This window comes from Strigops habroptila, chromosome Z, assembly GCF_004027225.2.
Source record: "Strigops habroptila isolate Jane chromosome Z, bStrHab1.2.pri, whole genome shotgun sequence".
NCBI lineage: Eukaryota > Metazoa > Chordata > Aves > Psittaciformes > Psittacidae > Strigops > Strigops habroptila.
In genome coordinates, this window is record NC_044302.2 from 72,024,993 (window position 1) to 72,045,553 (window position 20,561).

General features: G+C 35.5%; 1 protein-coding gene across 18 annotated transcripts in view; it reads right to left on the reverse strand.

The window, feature by feature from the left end:
* The window catches only part of KDM4C (lysine demethylase 4C), a 266,115-nt gene that overhangs the window by 197,408 nt on the left and 48,146 nt on the right, over nt 1–20,561 (reverse strand). For 15 of the 18 annotated variants that reach the window (XM_030511824.1, XM_030511826.1, XM_030511827.1 and 12 more), the window contains 3 exons: nt 20,343–20,392; nt 10,373–10,476; nt 6,204–6,341 (listed from right to left, as the gene is read on the reverse strand). In XM_030511824.1, coding sequence (XP_030367684.1) covers nt 6,204–6,341; nt 10,373–10,476; nt 20,343–20,392 — 292 coding nt within the window. Of the gene's footprint in view, nt 1–6,203; nt 6,342–10,372; nt 10,477–11,297; nt 11,927–20,342; nt 20,393–20,561 lie in introns of those variants that run through there. The other 3 variants (XM_030511842.1, XM_030511840.1, XM_030511841.1) reach the window with 2 other exon arrangements.

Here is a 20,561-nt window from a genome sequence, read left to right on the forward strand (position 1 = left end):
CCCATTAGAACAATATATTTTAGAATGGCAAATTTTAATAGCTGCTGTTCTCAAGAAATGCTGAGTTTGTGGTCTAAGAACCAAGCTGGGGCAGTAGATGATGGCAGTAGTAAGATGGGCAAAAATAAAAGCTAAGGAACAGATCAAGATAAAAGAAATAAACACAAAGAAAAAAATAAAAGATAACATTCCATGACAACTCTAGAGATGAGAGCGGTAGTTGATTACAAAGTGAAATGTCAAAATGCAGAATGCACAGGATTTTCTTTGAAGTGGTGTATTAACATCAGGACCACAAATGGAAAGCATGTCTGGTTCCTGAATCTTTGTAAGATGTCATTAGCAGCCAAGTCAACAATATAAGGTGACTATTATTTCCAGCAAGTAAAAACATTAATTTGTACATCTTGAATGAAGCTGCTATCATTGCAGACTTATATCAAACACAGCAACATGTGGTGTTTTAAAAAAAAAACCAACAACAATATAAAAAGATGTTTCCTTGACAGCAGTACCCACTTCAAACTAATAAAATAAGCTGATATAAGAATCATTCATGAGCTTATGCACATAGCTATTTCTGACATTCAGTACTAAAACACTGCTGTAGGAGTAGTAAGTTACTTTTTAAGCCTAGGCCTTTAAATCACTCACCCATATTTAAAAAAAAAATAATAATAATGGTACAAGTGAGTTTTAAACTGACAAATACTATTGTATTGCATAAAAACAACCTAAACATAATCCTCCTTGGAAAAATTATTACCTCAATAAATTCTGAGACGTAGAAAAGTGCTTTTGTGTGGTAAGTATAATTTCTTTTCTGACAAAATTATTTAAGGGATACATACTGTCTTTCAAGATACATTTCATAATAAATATATTGTTTGGATAGCATAAGCTGGACATGGCTATCCTCAAGACAATGACTCTCTTCTACTCAAAAAAATCAGGATACTAAATAATTTTTCTTCCCTTTGAAACAGTCGTAACTGCTTGAGGCTGCTGCAGCACAAAAACAAAGTATCTTCACAAAGGTCTCAAAACAGTCAAGCTGAAAATCTAAGCCAAAGTTTCATTTAACAGCCTGTCAGTTTTTTGATGTGAAGCTAATGAATGCAGTGGCAAACAAATCCATCAAACCTAACATCAAAACAACCGCTCTTCATCCCACCAAAGGGAAAAATACAACCTGCAGGCCAGCACTTTGATCTAACCTATCCAAAGAAAACACGTTGCTAAGCAGCTACCATTGAAAAATGCATGAGTAATTACCAACTTAATTTTATGAAAGAGAGCAGTAATACTTAAGTAGCTCAAGTTTCACATAGAAAATGTTGGTAGACTTCTCAGGTTCTACACCTCAGCTGAACAACAAAAAGCTTTCCAACATCTGAAAACAAATCACGTCCTAAAAGAAGCTGCAACACAAAAGAATCATTATAATGACTAGTAAAATCACCTAGTGTGACTCTATCCCTGATGGAAGGCAGTAAAATTTACATACATTTATACTGAGTGAAAGTCACCAACTGGTGCCACAAAACAGACACAGTGAGGAATGAGACCAGTATTCAAAAATGGCAGTGCTTTCTCTGAAAGCCACTGGAAATGTAGGTATCCACTTTGGCGAGGGGTGATGGAGAGTTGTGAGAGACCCTGACCCAAGGTTTTGGAAAAGTAACAGACAGGGGCATTTGGGGATTTAAACGGTAACAAGAGGAAAACAGGAGGACAGAAACTAAAATAATCACCAATGCATAAAGAATTAGAGAGCCCTAACCAAACCTGCTCACGTCACCAATCTCCTGTACATTTCCCACACAGGACCTCCATCTCAACCCAATTCTCTGTTCAATGAACTACTTTTTGCTATCAAGCTTAGGCGGGAATATGCAGTTCAGAAACTCTACAGAAGGTGAAAAGATACGGTTTTTTGGGGAATTCCCTGTAACGAGGAACTGATCTGCCAACATTTAAGTTTTTCAAACATGTACAAAATAGCAGCCAGGAAAAAGAATTCCAAGAAGGGGCGGGGGGGACACCAAAAACAAACAAACACACAGAAAAAACCTTGCCTTTACACGAAGACACAAAAACTTCTTAAAAATTGAAATGTTTCCAATTCTCAGTATCAAACTAGAATGCATAAAGTTCCTATCTATTTGAGCTAAAATTTAGACAGGTGAAAATCATGACTGAGAATCCCAGTTTTGAAACCTGTGAAGTGAGGGGTCTTGCACTGACACCCTTGTATGAGGGCAACATTTGCATTCTTTAGAAATAACAACTATAATAGAAAAAAAAATAAAATTAATAAACATAGATGATCCACAGATTTGCGGTTGGGGCAGAGGGTGTCCTGTCCTGCAGCTAATAAATATTAGGAATACAAGATTCTTCTCAAACTAGAGAAGTGTCTTTTATCCAATTGCTTCAGAGAATTTTTATTTGATTCGACATAAAAGAATTATGTGTAAATATTTCTATTCACAGTTCTGAGAACTGAACATCACCCTTTATGCACAAGTTACCCACTCAACACAAATCAAAGTAGATACTTACAAAACATACAAGCTAATTGCCACTGGCTCATCTGCTTTACCAACAGTAACAAAATCCACTGGAGTAAGGAAACTCAAAATGCACTTCATGAAGCTACACGTTTCCAGCCAACTCAAATAAATCTAGGCTCCATTAGGAAAAACAACAAATGAACCCTGAAGAAATATCCTATCTACTCCTATTTCGTACTTTTTTTCTCCTAAAAATAAATAGCATTTAACTAATGAAAGTTACAGTGTGATGATGATTAAGAATATCTAAAGTTCAGAGTGCCTCTCATCCTCACAGAACACAACAAACACAACTAAAGTAATCGTGAACTGAGCACTACCTACTTTTGATTCCCTAAGTCCTGTCATTACTGAGTATCAGCACTTTACCAACATCCCTGTGCACTACATCCATTTGCCAATTATCTCCAGGAGAGCATGACTGGTTTGTTCCTTTCACCAGCACCTCCTATTTCTCTTCCTGTGTGGTCTTGCCAGTTTAAAAAGACAGCAAAATCTACACAGAAATCTACTGTTTCTCTTCTGGAGTAGACTGACTTTTAGTATATCTGTTATTTCTCCATTTCTGGCTTTTTGGGGTGTTTTGGGGTTGTTTTGGGAGTTTGTTCATTTGTTTTTGTTTTCTAAATCAACCTTTTACTTCTGCTTAATTCTGTCCAAAAGTAAGAACACAGCTCAAAGCAGCAGACAAGTTGCCACAAAGAGCACACTGGAGGTATCATCTGGTATTACTTCTCGTATGTCACCCCTGAGTAGAAGCGTTATGCAAGCTCTATAAAACAAGCTGGAGGGTATGTCCCTGCTCCCAGTGTTCAATTACTACAGGTAGTCAGAATACACAGTAGTGAAATTGAGATAGTAAGTTCAGCATTTTCAAAGGCATAAAATAATTTTTTTAATTTGCATCCCTAGTCTCTGCTTAACCGAAGTTTCCAATAGTGGGTGTCTCTGATTTAACACTTGCAATCGATTTGACAGAATCTTTAACACCATCTCATTTCATGCAGGAAAGCGGTATCATCACACAGCCTAAATATTTACTACAACTTTAATGAAAACCTTTCCTGGATTTTTTTTCTGAAGTTAATGAAGATTGAATATTGACTGTACTTCAGCATTTTTTCTTCTTCTAAGGCAGAAATCCAGCTGTAAACAATTAGAAACTGTTCTCTAAAAATAAAAGTGTTCCTATAGGAGGACAATCAATCAGTCATCGGTATACCATATTCTCTATGGAGAATACAGCAACAAACCTAGATATTGCCGTATTATGCTGGCGCAGGCAATTTCTGCAGTACAATACAGGGGAACTAAGGAATTCAAAATAATTTTTTCAATTAAAATTCTTGTACATACCACATAAAGAAATAAAAGACGAGTCAAGCACAACATCAGTACTCTGACAAATGGGAATGGAAGCCTGTGGTGGTTTGTTTTGTCCTTTTTTTTTTTTAACATGAAACTACCAATGCTGGAAAAAAAACCTACTAAAATACCAGTATTCTTTGAGCACACAGACTTCTTACCTTTTTAATTAATACTTTCAGGAAGTTTCCTGAGGTTATGATAAAACTATCATAGCTACCCTCATGCTTTTCTAGAGTAACACTATAATTAAGAAACAGTACTGAATTTGCAGTAATTCCATAACTTGTGTGCCCTTTCAAAGTGTCATATAATTGTAATTTAACAACAGATAACCATAATCCTTTCTCTGTTTGACTTGTTTACCCTATTTGTACACCATAAATGAAGTATTATGAAGAATTATTTCATCACCATTCCATTACTTCTTTGCTTACTTATTTCTGTTAAAAAAAAAAATTAAATTCCCGCTATTAGCACACTCTCTAGCATATTCTTTTTCATTTAAAAAGAGAAGAAAAATAAACTTCAATTCTCATTCTTGCAGTAGTAAGTAATAAAAAAATAAGCAAGAATCATTAAGCACTCTGACCATTTGCCAAAGAAACTGGAGTTCACATTTGACAATAGTATCTAAGATTCCTCTATAGAAGAATAGTCATTATTGCTTCTACTTTGATTTCTTTTGCTATTTATGCACAATAATGCTTTTATACGCAATAACCACAGAGCACAGAATTCAGCGTCCTAAGATGAAAGTTTTATCCATATGTTAAAGAATTTTGACTAAATAAAACAGTATTTAGAGTGTATCTGCCAGCTAAAATTTCAGACTTTCTGAAACTTCTAGATTTCTAAATCTGTAGCTAAAAATTCAGACTTTCAGAAGGACCTTTGAAGTAGTGTAAAGGAATAAAATGTCATTAGATTTAAAAAAATAACTTCTAACTTCACTGAGTTTAAATGTGACATTAAGTTTACGGTGTAATACAATAACCAAGCGGCATATTGGAGGCATAAAAGATTTAATGGTTTGTACTGGGGCCAAATGGTAGAACACTGTTTTAAAATAGAAGAAATATGAAGCCTGTACACTGAAAGGATGTAGGTGCAGGTACCACTACACTTTTTGCTACATATGAAGATAAAGTTTGCCATTCTTGAAGTTCAGCTTAATCAATTTTAGAATCACAGCACATCCATACCTTTTAAAACTCAGGTCAGTTTTACCTGTCACAATTAATGCGTATGCGTCTGTACTCATATTCCTATCAATCAACTTTATTTCATTGTACAACCTATAGAAATTCCAAACTATAAAATACGTAGGGTTTTTTTTTTAAATAACTTTACAGTCAACACCTTGTCTGTTGACTATTAAAACACAATTTTCCCATTAAAGATAAAGACCAGCCTGAACATGTTAGATGCATACTGATGTTTTCAATACTTTCACCACTGTAAGTGTATGCATACAGAGGCAGATGACTCTCTCCCTTTTAAGCATATTCAATCTCACTAACAATAATAACCAGAAATGCCTAGAATCATAAATTTCCATTATTTGAGAACTTTCTCATGGTCTTCCAATCCCTAGTGCTTAATGAGAGCACATTATTACCACTTGTTAAACCTGCACGTTTAATTTTGCCTTTTATTCCATGTCATTTTATTAGCTAATATATTAAGCAAATCACTATTGAAAAGGGTTTCTTTTTTTCATTAACAAACAAGTCGATGCAAAGAACGTCTCTGACAAGCATTTTGGGAAGCATACTAACTAAAACTTATATAAGCAGCAACACTGAGAAAAATCACAAAATACTGAAAAACAGTAACAAACTTCTGCTGAAAAAATTGCACACCTTCTTGATTTCGTATATTTACCCACATGCTGTACACGTGAAAAAAGCATGCCACATAAAATTTCAATCTAGGTTTAAAAGCTGAAGTCAGTTGTCTTCACATATACTAACCTCAGTATATGTAGTTTCAACCTAAAAATATCCATTAATAGATATGGTTTTCAAGAACAATATATACATTATGCTGGAAACAAAACTTGCTAGTGAGAGGAATACACATTGCTGGAAGTATAACACCCATTATAAAAAGAACAACTATAAATAACATTTCAAGGGCAATATAAAGCATTACCTGATCTAAAAGTTCTCCCTCTTTCATTGGCTTCAATAGATTGTCATGAAGAAATACCCATAGGAAAGATTCCCTTGCGCATCAATTTTCTGCAGTATGACTTACCAATTTTGCTGCTTTTCCATAATCAATCCATCTGAAGGTGGCAAAGTTTGTTGACTCTGCACAGTTAAAACCATGGTTAAATCCCGCATGGTACCCGTACGGGAAAGTGATCATAAATTCTCCTGCCTCTTGTGTAACCTATAGCACAAAACAAACAAAAAAATACTTCAGGTGAACCACATTACAAAATCATTTCTGTTCCTAAAGCAATGAAAACTATATTTGCATTTGCAACTACCTAGAAAGATTTCTTCTGACCTTGCACACAGCTGCGATGTAATGTAAGAAGGAATAGTATACTTGAGACAAATACATGCATTACAAGTTTAGAAAATACTGTCAAAAAGCTAATCTTGGAACACAGGTTCACTAGTAATAAAACCTGGAAGTACAGCAAACTAGAAAAAACAGTGCAAAGAATATATCAATCTTCCTGACTGAGAGGAAGCAGAGACTGGATGAAAATGCCCAATTATCATCCCTAAATACTAGTTTGAATTAATTGCTGAAGAAATTATTCCATCCACCACCCTGAAGGTGTTTCTCTTGGAAAGACTGCAGAGAGACTCTTCTCTCCCATACTCACCCATTTAAAAACTATGATTTGAAGATCTGTGACTGCGGGCCTGATTTGCCTTTTAAGTTATTACTGATGATCAAGCGTAAAGTAAGAGAAGCTCTAAGTTAATGAGCCCTATCAGTTAAAGAAAACAATGTTGTTTGTCCCAAAGGAACGCACTGGATACATTTGGATCCCCGCAGGTAGTATCTTTAAATCATTTTTGATAGGAAAAGAAGAATTAATGGCAATTGCCCTTAACAAATTCTTCACCCTTTCAGCTGTGGCAGTGTGCTCACACACATACTTAAATTGGACTCTGGGGAGGCGGATGGCAACGGAGTAGCCAAGGGCTGTCCTGCAGAGTAACCAAGACATCCACTGGTATGCAAACATGACTGTAAGTCAGTCATGTTACTCCATAAATAGTGGACAGCCTAGGGCCCATTAAGCAATCCTGCATGGCAGCGGGCTGCATGCCAGGTTCTCCCTTGAGCAGGGACACCTCTCAAGGTTACTCCTCGAGGCTAAAATACTCTGTACATGAATTAGGAATAAGTGCGCTGAAACTGTAATCTTAGCTAAGTGATGCAAAAGACTGACTGAGCATATATAACCCTTTTTACACAAACTGTTGATTAAATCTGGGACTAAGTCTGGATCCAGCTGCACCTAAACTTCCCTCAGAGAAGGAGTTTAGAATGCAAAGAAGTCCTCTCTGAACCTCATGAACCAATGGGAGGGTCTGACAGTTTTGTCTGACCCTGTCCTCTCTGCAGTAAATACTCTAGAGCACCTTGCCACCAAATCTTGTTAGATTCGATGTCACTGTCACATTTACCACTGAACTTTGTAAACTCACTGTTGCTTCTCTCTTGCAAATGAAGTGCATCCCTCTCCACAACAGCTAGACACCAAGGGGAATTGTGCATTGCAAATGCCATGCAGAATGTCTCAACGTAAAACCATTAAATAGCACTTAAAAGAAATTTTAATCTGCTCCTGCCCTTGCCTTGTCTCTCTTTAAAGCACAATTTAAGAGAGCAGAAGGACTATGGTAGTATTGATAACGAGAATTCCAAAATACCTAAAGGACAAGAGGCCTGAAGGAGATCTCAAAGAGGAAAAGCATGACTACAATTAAGCTCCAATACTGCTTTAGCGAATGAGGAAGAGTAGTTCCAAAGGGCTGCTCTGTTCTTTACAAGTACAGTGACAAAAGCAACCAAAAGAGAAGTGTGCTGAGGCCACAAAAAATTATAGAAAGCAGAAAAATCTAAAAAAACCCCACCCCACACAAACAAAAAAGCACTGGCCAGGATATTTTCTTTCAAGAGAGAAATCTCATCTTCCTATGCTTGAATGAACTACTGCTCCTCTGGACATGAAGAAAACGACATGGCACTTCTTGTCAGTCACTGATACCCTCCCCCACTCACAGACAGATCAGATCTCTTAAAGTCAGACCACTAAAGGACAAGCTAGTCAGAGACTAGAAATGGCACACTGTTTTCTGAACTACTTGTTAAGAGTTAATAAATAAATTATATAGAAGTGTTAAAAGATTCCCCATACAGTTTGATATGTCTTTTTACATGAAACACACACCAGGCAGCAGGCCCACCAAAAACCCATTCAAATGAAGCAAATATCTGAGCAATGACTGGTGACTGATGACTGTTCAACAAGATGCATTTGCCAATCATAGGAAAATAAGGAGACTTCTTAAGCAAGCCATTTTTATTGTGTGACAACGTTTGGCATAAGCAATAGAGTAAGAAAAACTGGAAAGACAAACACAACTTTTTAGGGAAACAGACTTATGATTTGAAATCACAAAAAGGGAGAGTTCAATTTTAAACAACTGCCAAAATTAAAATTCAGAACTCCAAACATTTTTCTTAGTAACATGTCATGTCTTAAATCTCAACTTTTTGCTGGCATGGTTGTCTTACATTCAATTTCTGCTTTTAGAATCTCCCCTTTCTTCTCTTTTGAAATTCTCATCTCAGTGTTTTACGAATTCTTTGTGTGTCCTTTCCCCCCCCCCCCCCAATGCAAGAACAAATGCACAGGGATAGCACTTCAAGATGTATATTTCTGACTGTATTACGGGATGAAGGAAAAAGGGGAAAACAAGGAAAAGATACTTAGCTGTCAAAGCTAAAGAATAAATTGGATCTTACATTTTGCAAGGTTAATTTTTTGTGGGTTCATATTTAGCGTGTACATGCAAATGCACATACAGGTGCATATATTATAACTGCTACTGTAGCACTCCAACAATCGCTGTGGGAATGTTTAAGAAAGATTATTCTCAATGCTAACAATCCTAAAATTTATCTCAATACACCCTCCTACTGCTGACAGTTTAGCAGGTGTTCTATTGCAACAAGCAGCAGTTCAGCTGCCACCTGGTAGGCGTAGGCTGACTTATCAGCATTCAGCACATTTCCACTTCTATCACTTTGAGCCATGAGAGATCACAGCCTGCTTCTCTCTATTATTCACTTTCTCACTGAATCCCATTAATTACAATTACACTTGGGTACAGTCTGCTTCCTCACCAGACTAGGTGAGAGAATAAAACTTAAATATTTAACTATTTCTAGCACTTTATTTTTTATTCTCAAATTAGAATATAGCAATAATCAAGACCCTGAAATAAGAACATCAACTTCCTTACCCACCTGAAACGTGTGGTACTGAAAACAAATATGCTGACATTCTGCAATACACTATTTTAACACCAACCACTGAAAATTATACTGTTCAGAGTAATGTTCTGTAAATCCAAAACTATAAATCTAGTTACAAAACCTTCCAGTTTGGAAGGTTTCATCTGACACTTCATGATGAAGCACAAGGCTATGAAGGGAATCAATATTTACCTATATGTTACAAAAACTGAACTCAGCAACTACATTTCCATATGATAATATATCATTCAGAAAACAAACTACTTCTTATATGAGTAATTTATTCAAAAAAGCTTGCTTTCCACAGCAGGCAATCTCCTTCTAAATGCCTACATTTCTTCAATTTTATACACAGGCTGATTTAAGCATGGAAAGTGAAGTTAATTCCAAAAGGCATACAACAAATCAGTGGCTTCATCCCACCTGTGCTGCAGTGCTGATAACACAGGGATGTTTCAGTCACTGCTGAGCAGTGCTTGCACAGCATCAAGGCCTTTTCTGCCTCCCACCAGCAGCACAAAATAATCACTATTTTTCTAATATGTCACACCATTAAAAATTAAATAAATAAATTAAATTAAATTTGGTTTTATTATTTTAAGAAGCGTTTCAGTCAACATGCATGGAAATAAAATAGGACTAAAAAATATGGATAATGTCTTAACAAAAACTTTTAGCATAAAGATTATGATGGCTACAAGTGTTTTCTGCTAGAAAATTCCAAGCTAAACCATAATTCCAAGCTAAAATCCTAATACTAGAAGCATTTGTTTTCACCTTCTCATGGAGTCAATGCCTAAAAAAAAATAAAAATAATTATTTTGCATCACCTTTATTATAAAAAATCCTTATAGTAAACACAATCTAATTCAATGGATGAATGCACAGTTTAAAAATAAACACTAATGTACCTTGTCGAAAGGAATTCCATACTTCTTTAATACTGATGGAGAAATCAGAGTCATCTTGTGGCGAAGAAAAGCATCACATCCATGAGAGCTGCTTGGGAAGAACCCTAATAAGGCAAGAAAAGCAGAATTGGGTATCTTCTTTTGATTAAAACAGGTAGGAAAATTCTGTAATATTTGACAATATATAGTACCGTTTAAACTCATTTTAGAATTTTTTTTACTCTGTTGTTGCTAGGTTCTGAGAAATTTGTATAAGATTTTCAACTGATTTTCAAGGGGAGGGATTACAATGGTTTGGAGTTTGATTCTGTGTTAAGAAGTAAAATAATTTTAAATAAATTTGGACATGTAAATTAGGTACACTTCTCTTACCTTTGACAGAAATATTTTATTGGTGGGATGTTTGGGGTTTTTTTACATAAACATTCATTCTGCAACCCCTGCAGACACGAAAATCAACTGTAGTATATAAATTTAAAAGGATTCCACAAGGACCAGATTTATCTAGTACTTACAAACCATCTATACAGTAAACAAACATAATTTTCTATCTAGAAAAGGCTAGAAAGTATGGCTACTTTTCTCTAGTAGAAGTAAAAAAACAGGTGGGGTGGGGTTTTTTGCTTCTTTATATCTTGTTTTGACTTCCAAGAACAAAGACTTCCCATGTTTCAACTTTGATGATTATTCATGTACCACTCCACAAACCCTCCTTAGTTCATTACATAATTATATAATCTAGTTGATGAGAATATGGAGATTAATTTTTCACTTTTCCCCCTCATTAAGATAAGGTTTCCGTGTTATTAAACTCTGGTATCTGATCCTCTAACCAGAATATGAACAGCACCTCAGCTACAGTTCAAATGAGTTACCCAATCTTTCCCTCTCTAAAATGCAAATACTATGTTCTTTTCCCTTTAACCGAACCATATTACGGTACAAAACCACTACGTTATATGATAAAAGGCAGAAGGTGAGAAGGAGAGAGAGGGGAAAGTCTCTAGAATATGACTAGTTTACTCCTTCCTGTCCTCCTTTCTGACTTGATTCCAGAAAGAAGTTAACATTCTCCTTAATGACAGTATTAATACTGATTCAGGAAAAAATACTTTTGATTCATTTATGCATTATATTTTATGCCTGAAAAACATGAAATATCTTTGACAGAGATCCAGATTTATAGATTGCATGAATTACCTAGGATTACTGAAGGTGTATGTGTTTGTTCACAATAAATATATTAACCACAAACACCATTCAATTATTACCCAAACCGAATAGTAACTCTTTTGCTGGAAACACCTGGTAATTGTATAAAATCAGCAAGAAAAGGTCACCCAAGAAAAAAACAAGACAAACAAAAATGACTAGACAAATGATAACAAAAACTTTGTTTAGTGGACACAATATTAGCCACAGGACATTTAACTAAAAAAAGAGGGGCTTTCCATCATCTCCTTACTGTGTTTGAACAAGTTGTTGTATCCCTCTCATATGTTAGTTTGTCATTGACAGAAGCACTTCCATTCTTGAAGCAACAAGCCGGCTACCCTACTATTAAAAAAAAAAAAAAACCCCAAAAAAAAACCCAAAGAAAACCCAACAACCCTGTCAATTAACCATTTAAATATTTTTAATGAATTGGGAAATAAAATATGAACAACAATATGCCATAATTTATATCCTTCTCTGTAATGTCAGAATTAATTTTTTCTCTCTGATGAGTCTTATATTTACATCATGATATTTACATGATCCTGTTATAATTGTTATATTCTTTGTACATTATTTTCTAACACACTCCCCAGTTCCGGGAGAACAAGTTTTTTCTGATTTCTCAGATATAACATTAAGCAGCACTTAAGCAGCAAAGTTGTAATCTACAGTCATGCTGATCAATGTACTAGGATGTCTGCAAAGATGCAGATCAAATTCTATTCAGATTTATCATTCTTTCTTTTTTCTCCCTACAGAATTCTTTACTCTCTTTCGGAATTGCAAATAGCGTCCTAAGTTTCAAAACATAATACTTGGTAGGTACAGTCTGGCCTCACTAACTAAAAGAAAGAAACTACAGCAGAATTGGTGGGCTCCAGCAAATAAATTTCAAATATTTTTACACAATTAATGCCTATAATATAATGATAACAATCATAACTTGGATTCCACAGCATATGAGCTTCAAGAAATCTCAGTCCTGAGCAGCATAATAATAGAAATATACTGGAACATACTGTGAAAGTGATACTTGAGATTGAGGAAATTACTGGTACGAAAAGTACTAAAAACCTTGATTTCTAAAAGCAGTGGGAGTTTGCCTGAGTGTTTTCCCCGAGAAAATAAATTTTGTACCTAATTCTACTACTGCAATATGCTTAACTGGCTCAATATATGACAATAAAAAGCAAATGATGGGCAGATATCCAAAACTTGTTATATTATCACAGCTCCAAGAGACCAGAAATAGTTTGACAACTCCAACCAGAAGGCAAGTTTGTTGTTGAATTCTAAGATAGTTGCAAAGAGCACAGAACAGCAGAACACAACCTGCTCAAAATCAATTAAGAGAAATTTACAGAACATTTGCCATGGTTACAGAACCCTTACAGTGAAATCAAAGTGCAGCCTACACATTCTGTACCACTATAAAATAGCTTTTGACTGTCAAGGTCTACTCTTACACATACTCCAATTTTCCCATCTCATTCAACTCTTTTTTTTTAAAAGCATTTCCCTTCAATGAACAAGACAAGAAAGGAAGGTAGTATTTCCTCATACAAGACTGTTTATCGGAATGTCTTTTGTTCTGCCCAGGCTGAAGCTAAGGTCACACAAGCTCTTCTTTCAGGAAAGAAAATCCTAGTGGGAGAATTGGCTAGCAGGCATAAAAAATACCTAGTAGCACACCAAATAGAGGATGTTGCATTAGAAACATCACAAGACCCTTACAAACACATTAAATGCAAGCCAATTCAAGATATGCCTGCAACACACCAGAACCATTCTCGAATGGCAAGCTGATGTTAAATTTACCAATTTACAGGATTACCACTTAATCCTGGATATTTAGCAAAATCCTACCTCCAAAATTAGGGGGGGGAAAAAAAAAACCAAACCACGAAATCTATGTAAAATGTAACTACTGTTTAAGTTCTGTAGTACTTATTCATGCTCTTACAAGACACATGAAATTTTAATTTAATCCATTATCACTAATCCATTAACTCTAAATCAGTTCTACAAAAGCAGGTATTTTGTGGGAATTTGCATGCAATCCCAGTTTCTCAGATGCCCTCTTGAGATGCGGCAAACCTCTTCTGCACCTCTTCTCAATACTTCTATTTAGCTACCTGTACCCTACTTATCTTCTTGGAAATGATTACACAAAACACAAAATGACAGTTCAAAGCAATTACTTCATAGGAGCCAATAAGTAATGATCAAAGATCATGGTAAAACACAGTTTTTTACTCACTGATTTAAGTCTATGAGAAAAAGATGATCCAGCTGAAAATTCTCTAACCATGATTTAAAGAAACACTAACATTCTCAAGACGTAGAGCAGAATTAGTACAGTCTAAAACGCAAATATGTGATTCAGCACATGGTGGCCAAATGTTTGAGTATGAGCACATAAACTACAGGCAGAGTACATTTATCCACCAAACTGAAAGTCCCACTCAGGGTTTTTTAAAACCTTATCTAGTGAACACACACTACAATACCAAAGAATCCATGAAAACAGGCATCGGACTGTATTAACAATCAAAAACATGCTCTCGAAAGACCCTACATGCGTAGTCTGACAGCTAACATAGCCCAAAATCAGACAATCTTACATGAAGTAACCAATGCTATTTGTACTAACAAAATAAAACTACTTCTTGATTAACAGCCTTACCACTGGGCTGGTGAAGACACACCTTTGTCAGTGCTATTCCACCTCAGTAGACAGTGACACATACAATTTCTGGTTTTATGATCCATACTCTAGATACAGTTAAAGCATCACTGGGGGAAGCTTGGCACAGTGGGCACTAAGCAGATTCTTAGCTGTGTCTGAGGAAGACAGGATTCACACACACAGGATATTGCTGCACAGAGAGTCTTTAAAGCACACATTAAATGGTTCAGGCATAAAGAACATCTTAAAGTTCAACTCTATATATTATTGAGGCACAGTGACATTACTACCTGAAAGGCTCATTTTTTTTTTTTCACCCTGTGAGTACCACTCCTACATATCACACACAGCTCAGATCAGATGACCAGATCAAATCACAACTATCACTCACACAAACCAAAATGGATTGGGTTCTATTCCCTGGTTGATTACCTTCTTCAAGGTATCCGGAGCGCTTATTTATGGTACTAAGAATGTGTCCACACTGTTTTCAACTAAACCATTATCCTGGGTTCAGCTGTAGCAGTCACTTTTCTCCTTCTTAGTAGCTGGTGCAGTGCTGTGTTTTTGAATTTCAGCCTGGGAAAAACGCTGATAACACCGATGTTTTTAGCTGTTGCCAAGTAATGCTTACCCCAATCAAGGGCTTCTCAGTCTTATGCCCCGCCAGTGAGGAGGGGCAGAAGCCCAGAGGGAGCAGAGACAGGACACCTGACCCAAGCTAGCCAAAGGGGTATTCCATACCACAGCACATCATGCCCAGTATATAAATGGCGACGAGTCATCTGGAAGGCCCAGACCACTCCTCAGGTCAGGCTGGGTGTCAGTCAGTGGGGTAGTGAGCAATTGTATTCTCTCCCCCTGTTCTTTCCCTTATCATTATTATTATTAGTGGTAACAGTAGTAATTTTGTATTGTACCTTAGTTACTGGACTGTTTTTATCTCAACCCATGGGAGTTACATTCTTTCAATTCTCTTGTCCATCCCTGCGGGAGCTGGGGGGAAGAAGAAGGCAGGGAGTGAGCGAGCGGCTGCGTGGTTCTGAGTTACCGGCTGGGCTCAAACCACGACAACTGTTTAAGCTACAATCACACATTGACAAATTACAATATTATTACTGAAAGAGTAATTCCACAACTCCATTGACTTGAACAGGACAACTGGATATATATTACCTTCTATGATCAACAATATCACAATTTGGCCAATAATAAAGTCATTATTTAAGCACACACACGTAAAATCATATTCTCAGGAAACTTTAAAATCATATTCTGACCTGTCAATGAAGGAGGCTAGATTTCCCACATTTTTCTACACTTCCATACTCAGGTCTTCACCTGAAATTTTACTGTTAAGTTGCTGTATTTCTATTTTGTTAATATTAATTGAAAATATTAAAATATGAAATTATAGATATAAAACTTAGAACATAAGAAAGAAAGCACCCTAAATTTAAATTTAATGTAACTTAACTTTAACGTAATTAAAAATAATCCCAGATAAAGTAATTAAATTCAAAGTTACACAAATTTTTATTTATGTAGATCTTTATTTAAAGGTCTTAGAACATACAAAATATTAATCATAATTCAATGATCAGTACTCTTGGAACATAGGCAGAGATGAAAGGAGAACTGAGTTTTCCAGTAATCTTTTTAGATCTTCTTTTGGTAGGTATGAATTCAAACTTCATATAATTCATTTAAATTAATTTGCAGTGATTTGAACTGATTTGCTATAACTTTCTGTTCTAAAAAATAAATTAGGAGGATGAGTCTGCAAGAGAACAATCTCACAAAGAAGCAGTGGCAATTTGTATGCTATACAAAGCACAGAGTAAAAAAGCCACAAAAGCAGCAAGTGCTGTGAAATGTGAGTGTTGTTATGCCCAGATGAATACATTACAGCCTCAAGTTTAATATCTCTTAGACAAGACTTTTCTAACTTGACTCACATAACTATCAATTGAGAAAAAGCTGTTCAAGTTTTCAAATTTGATATCCTTAGAAGTTATGCAAGTTTTATGTCAAATTTCATTTCAACAACTATGTTTTCATAATGACTTCTGCATGGAATTAATTAACAGTATACACCATACAAAGCTTTTTATAACACCCCTACATACTTACAATGTAGTAAACTTTAGTTTCTCCTGTAACATAATTGAACACCCCAGATAGATGTCTTCTCCCCTCTAAAACAGTTTCTGCAATTAAATGATCTATTAAAAGATCTTGAAAATCCTTCAAACTGTCATTTCTGATTTGCCACTCTGCTTCAATTCTCTTTATTTTCTAACCGACTGTGTGAAAGAAAAAATCCTTAAGAATACTATGATATTACAGATTTACATAACAAGTATAAAAATTGCAGTTAACAGCTCACTTGAGATTTTATTACACTTATGTCTACATAAAATTGAAAAAAACTACATAAATGAGAAAGTAGCTGAAGGGCAAAATCAAACTGTTGCCTTTATTAGATGCAAGTCTAATGTTTTTCAGTTAAAGCATTTGTAGGTGCCACAGTCAATCGAGATTTCAATGGAAAGCAAAAATAAAAGCATTCATGCACAAAAAGCATGTGTGGTAATTGTGATGTGCAGACAAGTTAATGGAAAATATTCTAGCTTTCCTTTAATTTTATGTATCAACTGCTGACTTGACTTAGACAACCCGTCACATCTAATGCATTATTTTATTATTTTAATTATTCAGCAGCATTCAATTAATTCGGTAAGAATCTGGTTATCAGAGCTAACCTTCTTGAAATAAACTGCTTTTTTTTTCTTCAGATGTTGTCCTCATGCAAAAACATGATTAAAACTATCTTCAATACAAACGTAACTAAGTATGACTGTCTCATTTACATTATGGTTTATTAATGTTTACTATTAAGTGACTTGCAGCCATGCAGCTTACTTTACATTTTCAACTTTTTAAAATACCTTACTGTAAAGCTCAGATTATATTTTAGCAGGTAACAGTTGCAAAGTAGAAGATTACAGAGGACTTAACCTCCACAGCATGGAAATAATCAGAAATGGTAGTTTCCCATTAAAAAAAAAAAAAAAAAAAATTGAATGTGTTAAGTCAAATTAAGTCCGTCATCTTCATTCTTAAGAACTACAGCATCGTCTTCCACACTCCATCCTAAGCAATTCGGTGGACCAAAAATGTCATAAAAAGAACCTACTCACAGAAAAACATTACAAAAGACGTTAAAGTCAAATACTAAAATATTAGGAAATGTGAGTGAGGGTTGTCTGTGAAACTAACTTACCTATCTTACATTGCTGTTACAATAAATATCTCTGTATGAGCATGTAGTTTTTCCCCAGAAATCCAGTTTCATTCACTGAATGGAATGGAACAATCACATCTTTATAACTTCTAATAACATTTAATTAATAGCAGAAGTAGAGAACTCACTTCTACACAGCTGTGCACAGACCAAGGCTTAGTAACATGCCCAGGCAGCTTCTTTAAATATAGAAGTCAGTAAGGATCAAGGAAAATCACATACACATGTGTCGGTGTACCTGAAGCCCGATCTCTTTCTCTCCTACCTTCTTACAGCATTTCTGGACCTAAGAACTGTTATGCTGAGTGAGACTAAAGTCCAAAGTCCAATTAAGTCTACTGTCCAATTCTGACTCTGGCATTTGGACATTAAGACACTGTCCCCCCCCAGTATAACCTATTTGCTTATGAGAAATAGTGGTTTTGGAGATTTCCATTTCTCCCCATTCTTGATGTCCCATTCCTCTTACTTTATTAAGCCACTGTTATCAGCGTTAAGAGGCCTGAGCACCTTCAGGCTGCAGTTTTCTAACATAATACTGTCTTAAACTATATAAATTTACACTAAGTGATTTCAAAAGCTTCCATGTAGCAAAACATGTATCTCCAAAAGTTACCCACTTCCTGAGTTTGTAGAGGTTACTCCAATATCTGGGGAAATTTCATTATGCAAAGGAAAAACCGCAGGTATTTTTCAGCCTGCAGCAAACAGTGCCATGTCTCAAGGCCACTTAATTTTTAGAAATGAGTAAACAAGTGCTGCTGAAACTGCCCATTCTCTTCCTTCCCTCTCACAAAAAAAAACCAGAAAAAAAAAAGTTTTGATACACACTCATTACAGAACGTTTTTAACCTCAATAGTTTTGAAATACTGCACAGCTATAACCAATCAATATGAAATCTATAATAAACAACAAAGCAACCACATGAAATGAAAAGTCTATCTACCCAAAGATCTTGTTTTCAGAAAATGTAAAAAGTGGACATACAGAGAAGTGTTCAAACACAGCATGTAACCTTTGCTTCCTCTGAGTAATCTAGTACCAACGAACTGGTGCTCCAAGACTTCCAAAGCTAAATGCGGTTCCTATGCTCCTTTAAAAGATTTCTTTGTCAGTGTTAACTTGTCTACCCCTGAATACATGCAAAATTTTAAAAGCCACTGTGGACAGTAAGGAATTCATATTGTGAAAGAAACCATCGTACTCTGTTCATGTTGACACACATAAGACTCTTCATTCAGACTCTAGAAAGCTCAGTGAATAACAACTCTTTAATCACTTTTTCCATGCCAGTCATCACAGATCTTTATCATACCCCCTTCCTTTTATTTGACACTCTTTCAGATTTAAAAGTTAGAAGTTACTAACAGTTACTAAAACAAAAAGGCAGATTTTTCACCTGTCCTGGTGTGCCTCTCTGAATCTTTTCCAATTTTCTATTCCTTTTACTCTTTACTCATTTCTTGCACATCTTAAAAATAATTATTGAATTATCTTATCGTAAGTCAGTGTCACTTATCATAAGTCTACTACATTATCAACCAGTGAAAGCCAAAAGCTCCAAGGTACATGTATGAAGAGTTCTATACTTTGCAAGTTGGAAAAATAATATGGAAAGCAAAAAAAAAATGAGTGATAACTTTACCAAATGAAATTATGTGAAAATTTAGGAGTAGTAAGTGTAATTATCCAGGCTGAAATCTGTCTTTCTGAGACGTGCTTTTGAGACTTCAAGTCCACAGGTCTTTCATTTCACATCTCAGTGATACATGCCATCTTACTGTTCTCAGCAATAATTTAAAAATAGCTCAGAAAAAGCCATGCACCTATATGCAGAGCACATGGATATGAAAAGAAATGTAGAAAAATTTTCACAATTTGGTCCTGATACACAATATCTAATTATCAATTTTCAGCAGCATTCCTTACATAATATGGTTCATCTCAGGCTATAAAACATGGGCTGCCAGGCCCAGAAACATGCTTAATTATTCCTATGTTCATAAACTGCACTCTTGATCTAGCAATGAAAAGGGAGTTGTAGCGTTACTGAAAATAAAACTAATTACTGTGTGAGAAGAATTCTTCTATAGACTAGTGATTTTTATCCTTTAGATCTCAACCTTGCAAAAATATCCTCTGCTCCTTCTCTGTAGATGTTTCTTACACCTCTGGAGGGCAAGAGCCAGCACATGCTTTGGCTAAAGTAGATTGAGATGCCTGCTCGCTGGCCAGCATGCTGCTACCAAATAAGACTTAGCAGCGGTACATTTTCTGTGCTTCCCCCTCCCCAGAGGTACTAACCAGGTTTCCATCCTCTACCCAGCCATTAGCTTTCAAGAAACGTCTAGAGACTCAGCTGTCTTCAACATTTCAAGATGTTGTTTCAAAGATTCAAAAGTTACTGAAGAAAAGAAGCTATGACAAGAAAAAGCAAGGGCACAGAGGAGACAAAGATACTAGCAATGAGAATCTAATGAACAAGAAAATACTAAGCCTCATTTTCCCAAGCTTCACCAAACTAAAAATAGCAGCACAAAATAAAGTTCTAAGAGGAAATAAAAGATTATTTTGTTTCTTAAGAATTCCTTAGAGTTCTAGAAAGTGTTCCTTATTTGGAATCATATCACAGACAGATAAAAGTCACACAACATTAAGTAACAAAACACAGTAGGAGAGTCAAGGACAGTGTTTTTCACTTCACTGGAGGTTTGTCCTTCAAACATCTTACATACGGAAATATTGAAAATATTACCTTGAGCTAGCCTTTCAAGCCGTTTCCCATGCTCTGGAGGAACAGCATACCTAAAATTCATATAAAGAAAAGGATTAAATGCTTAAAGACATAATTACTACAAAAGCCACGATTCATGTATAATAAAGCCAAAAAGATTAAAGACTGAAAAATTATACACAAGAAATATACCAATTTCTGAGGAAAAGAATAGAGGATTTTTCTTTTTTTTTTTTTTGA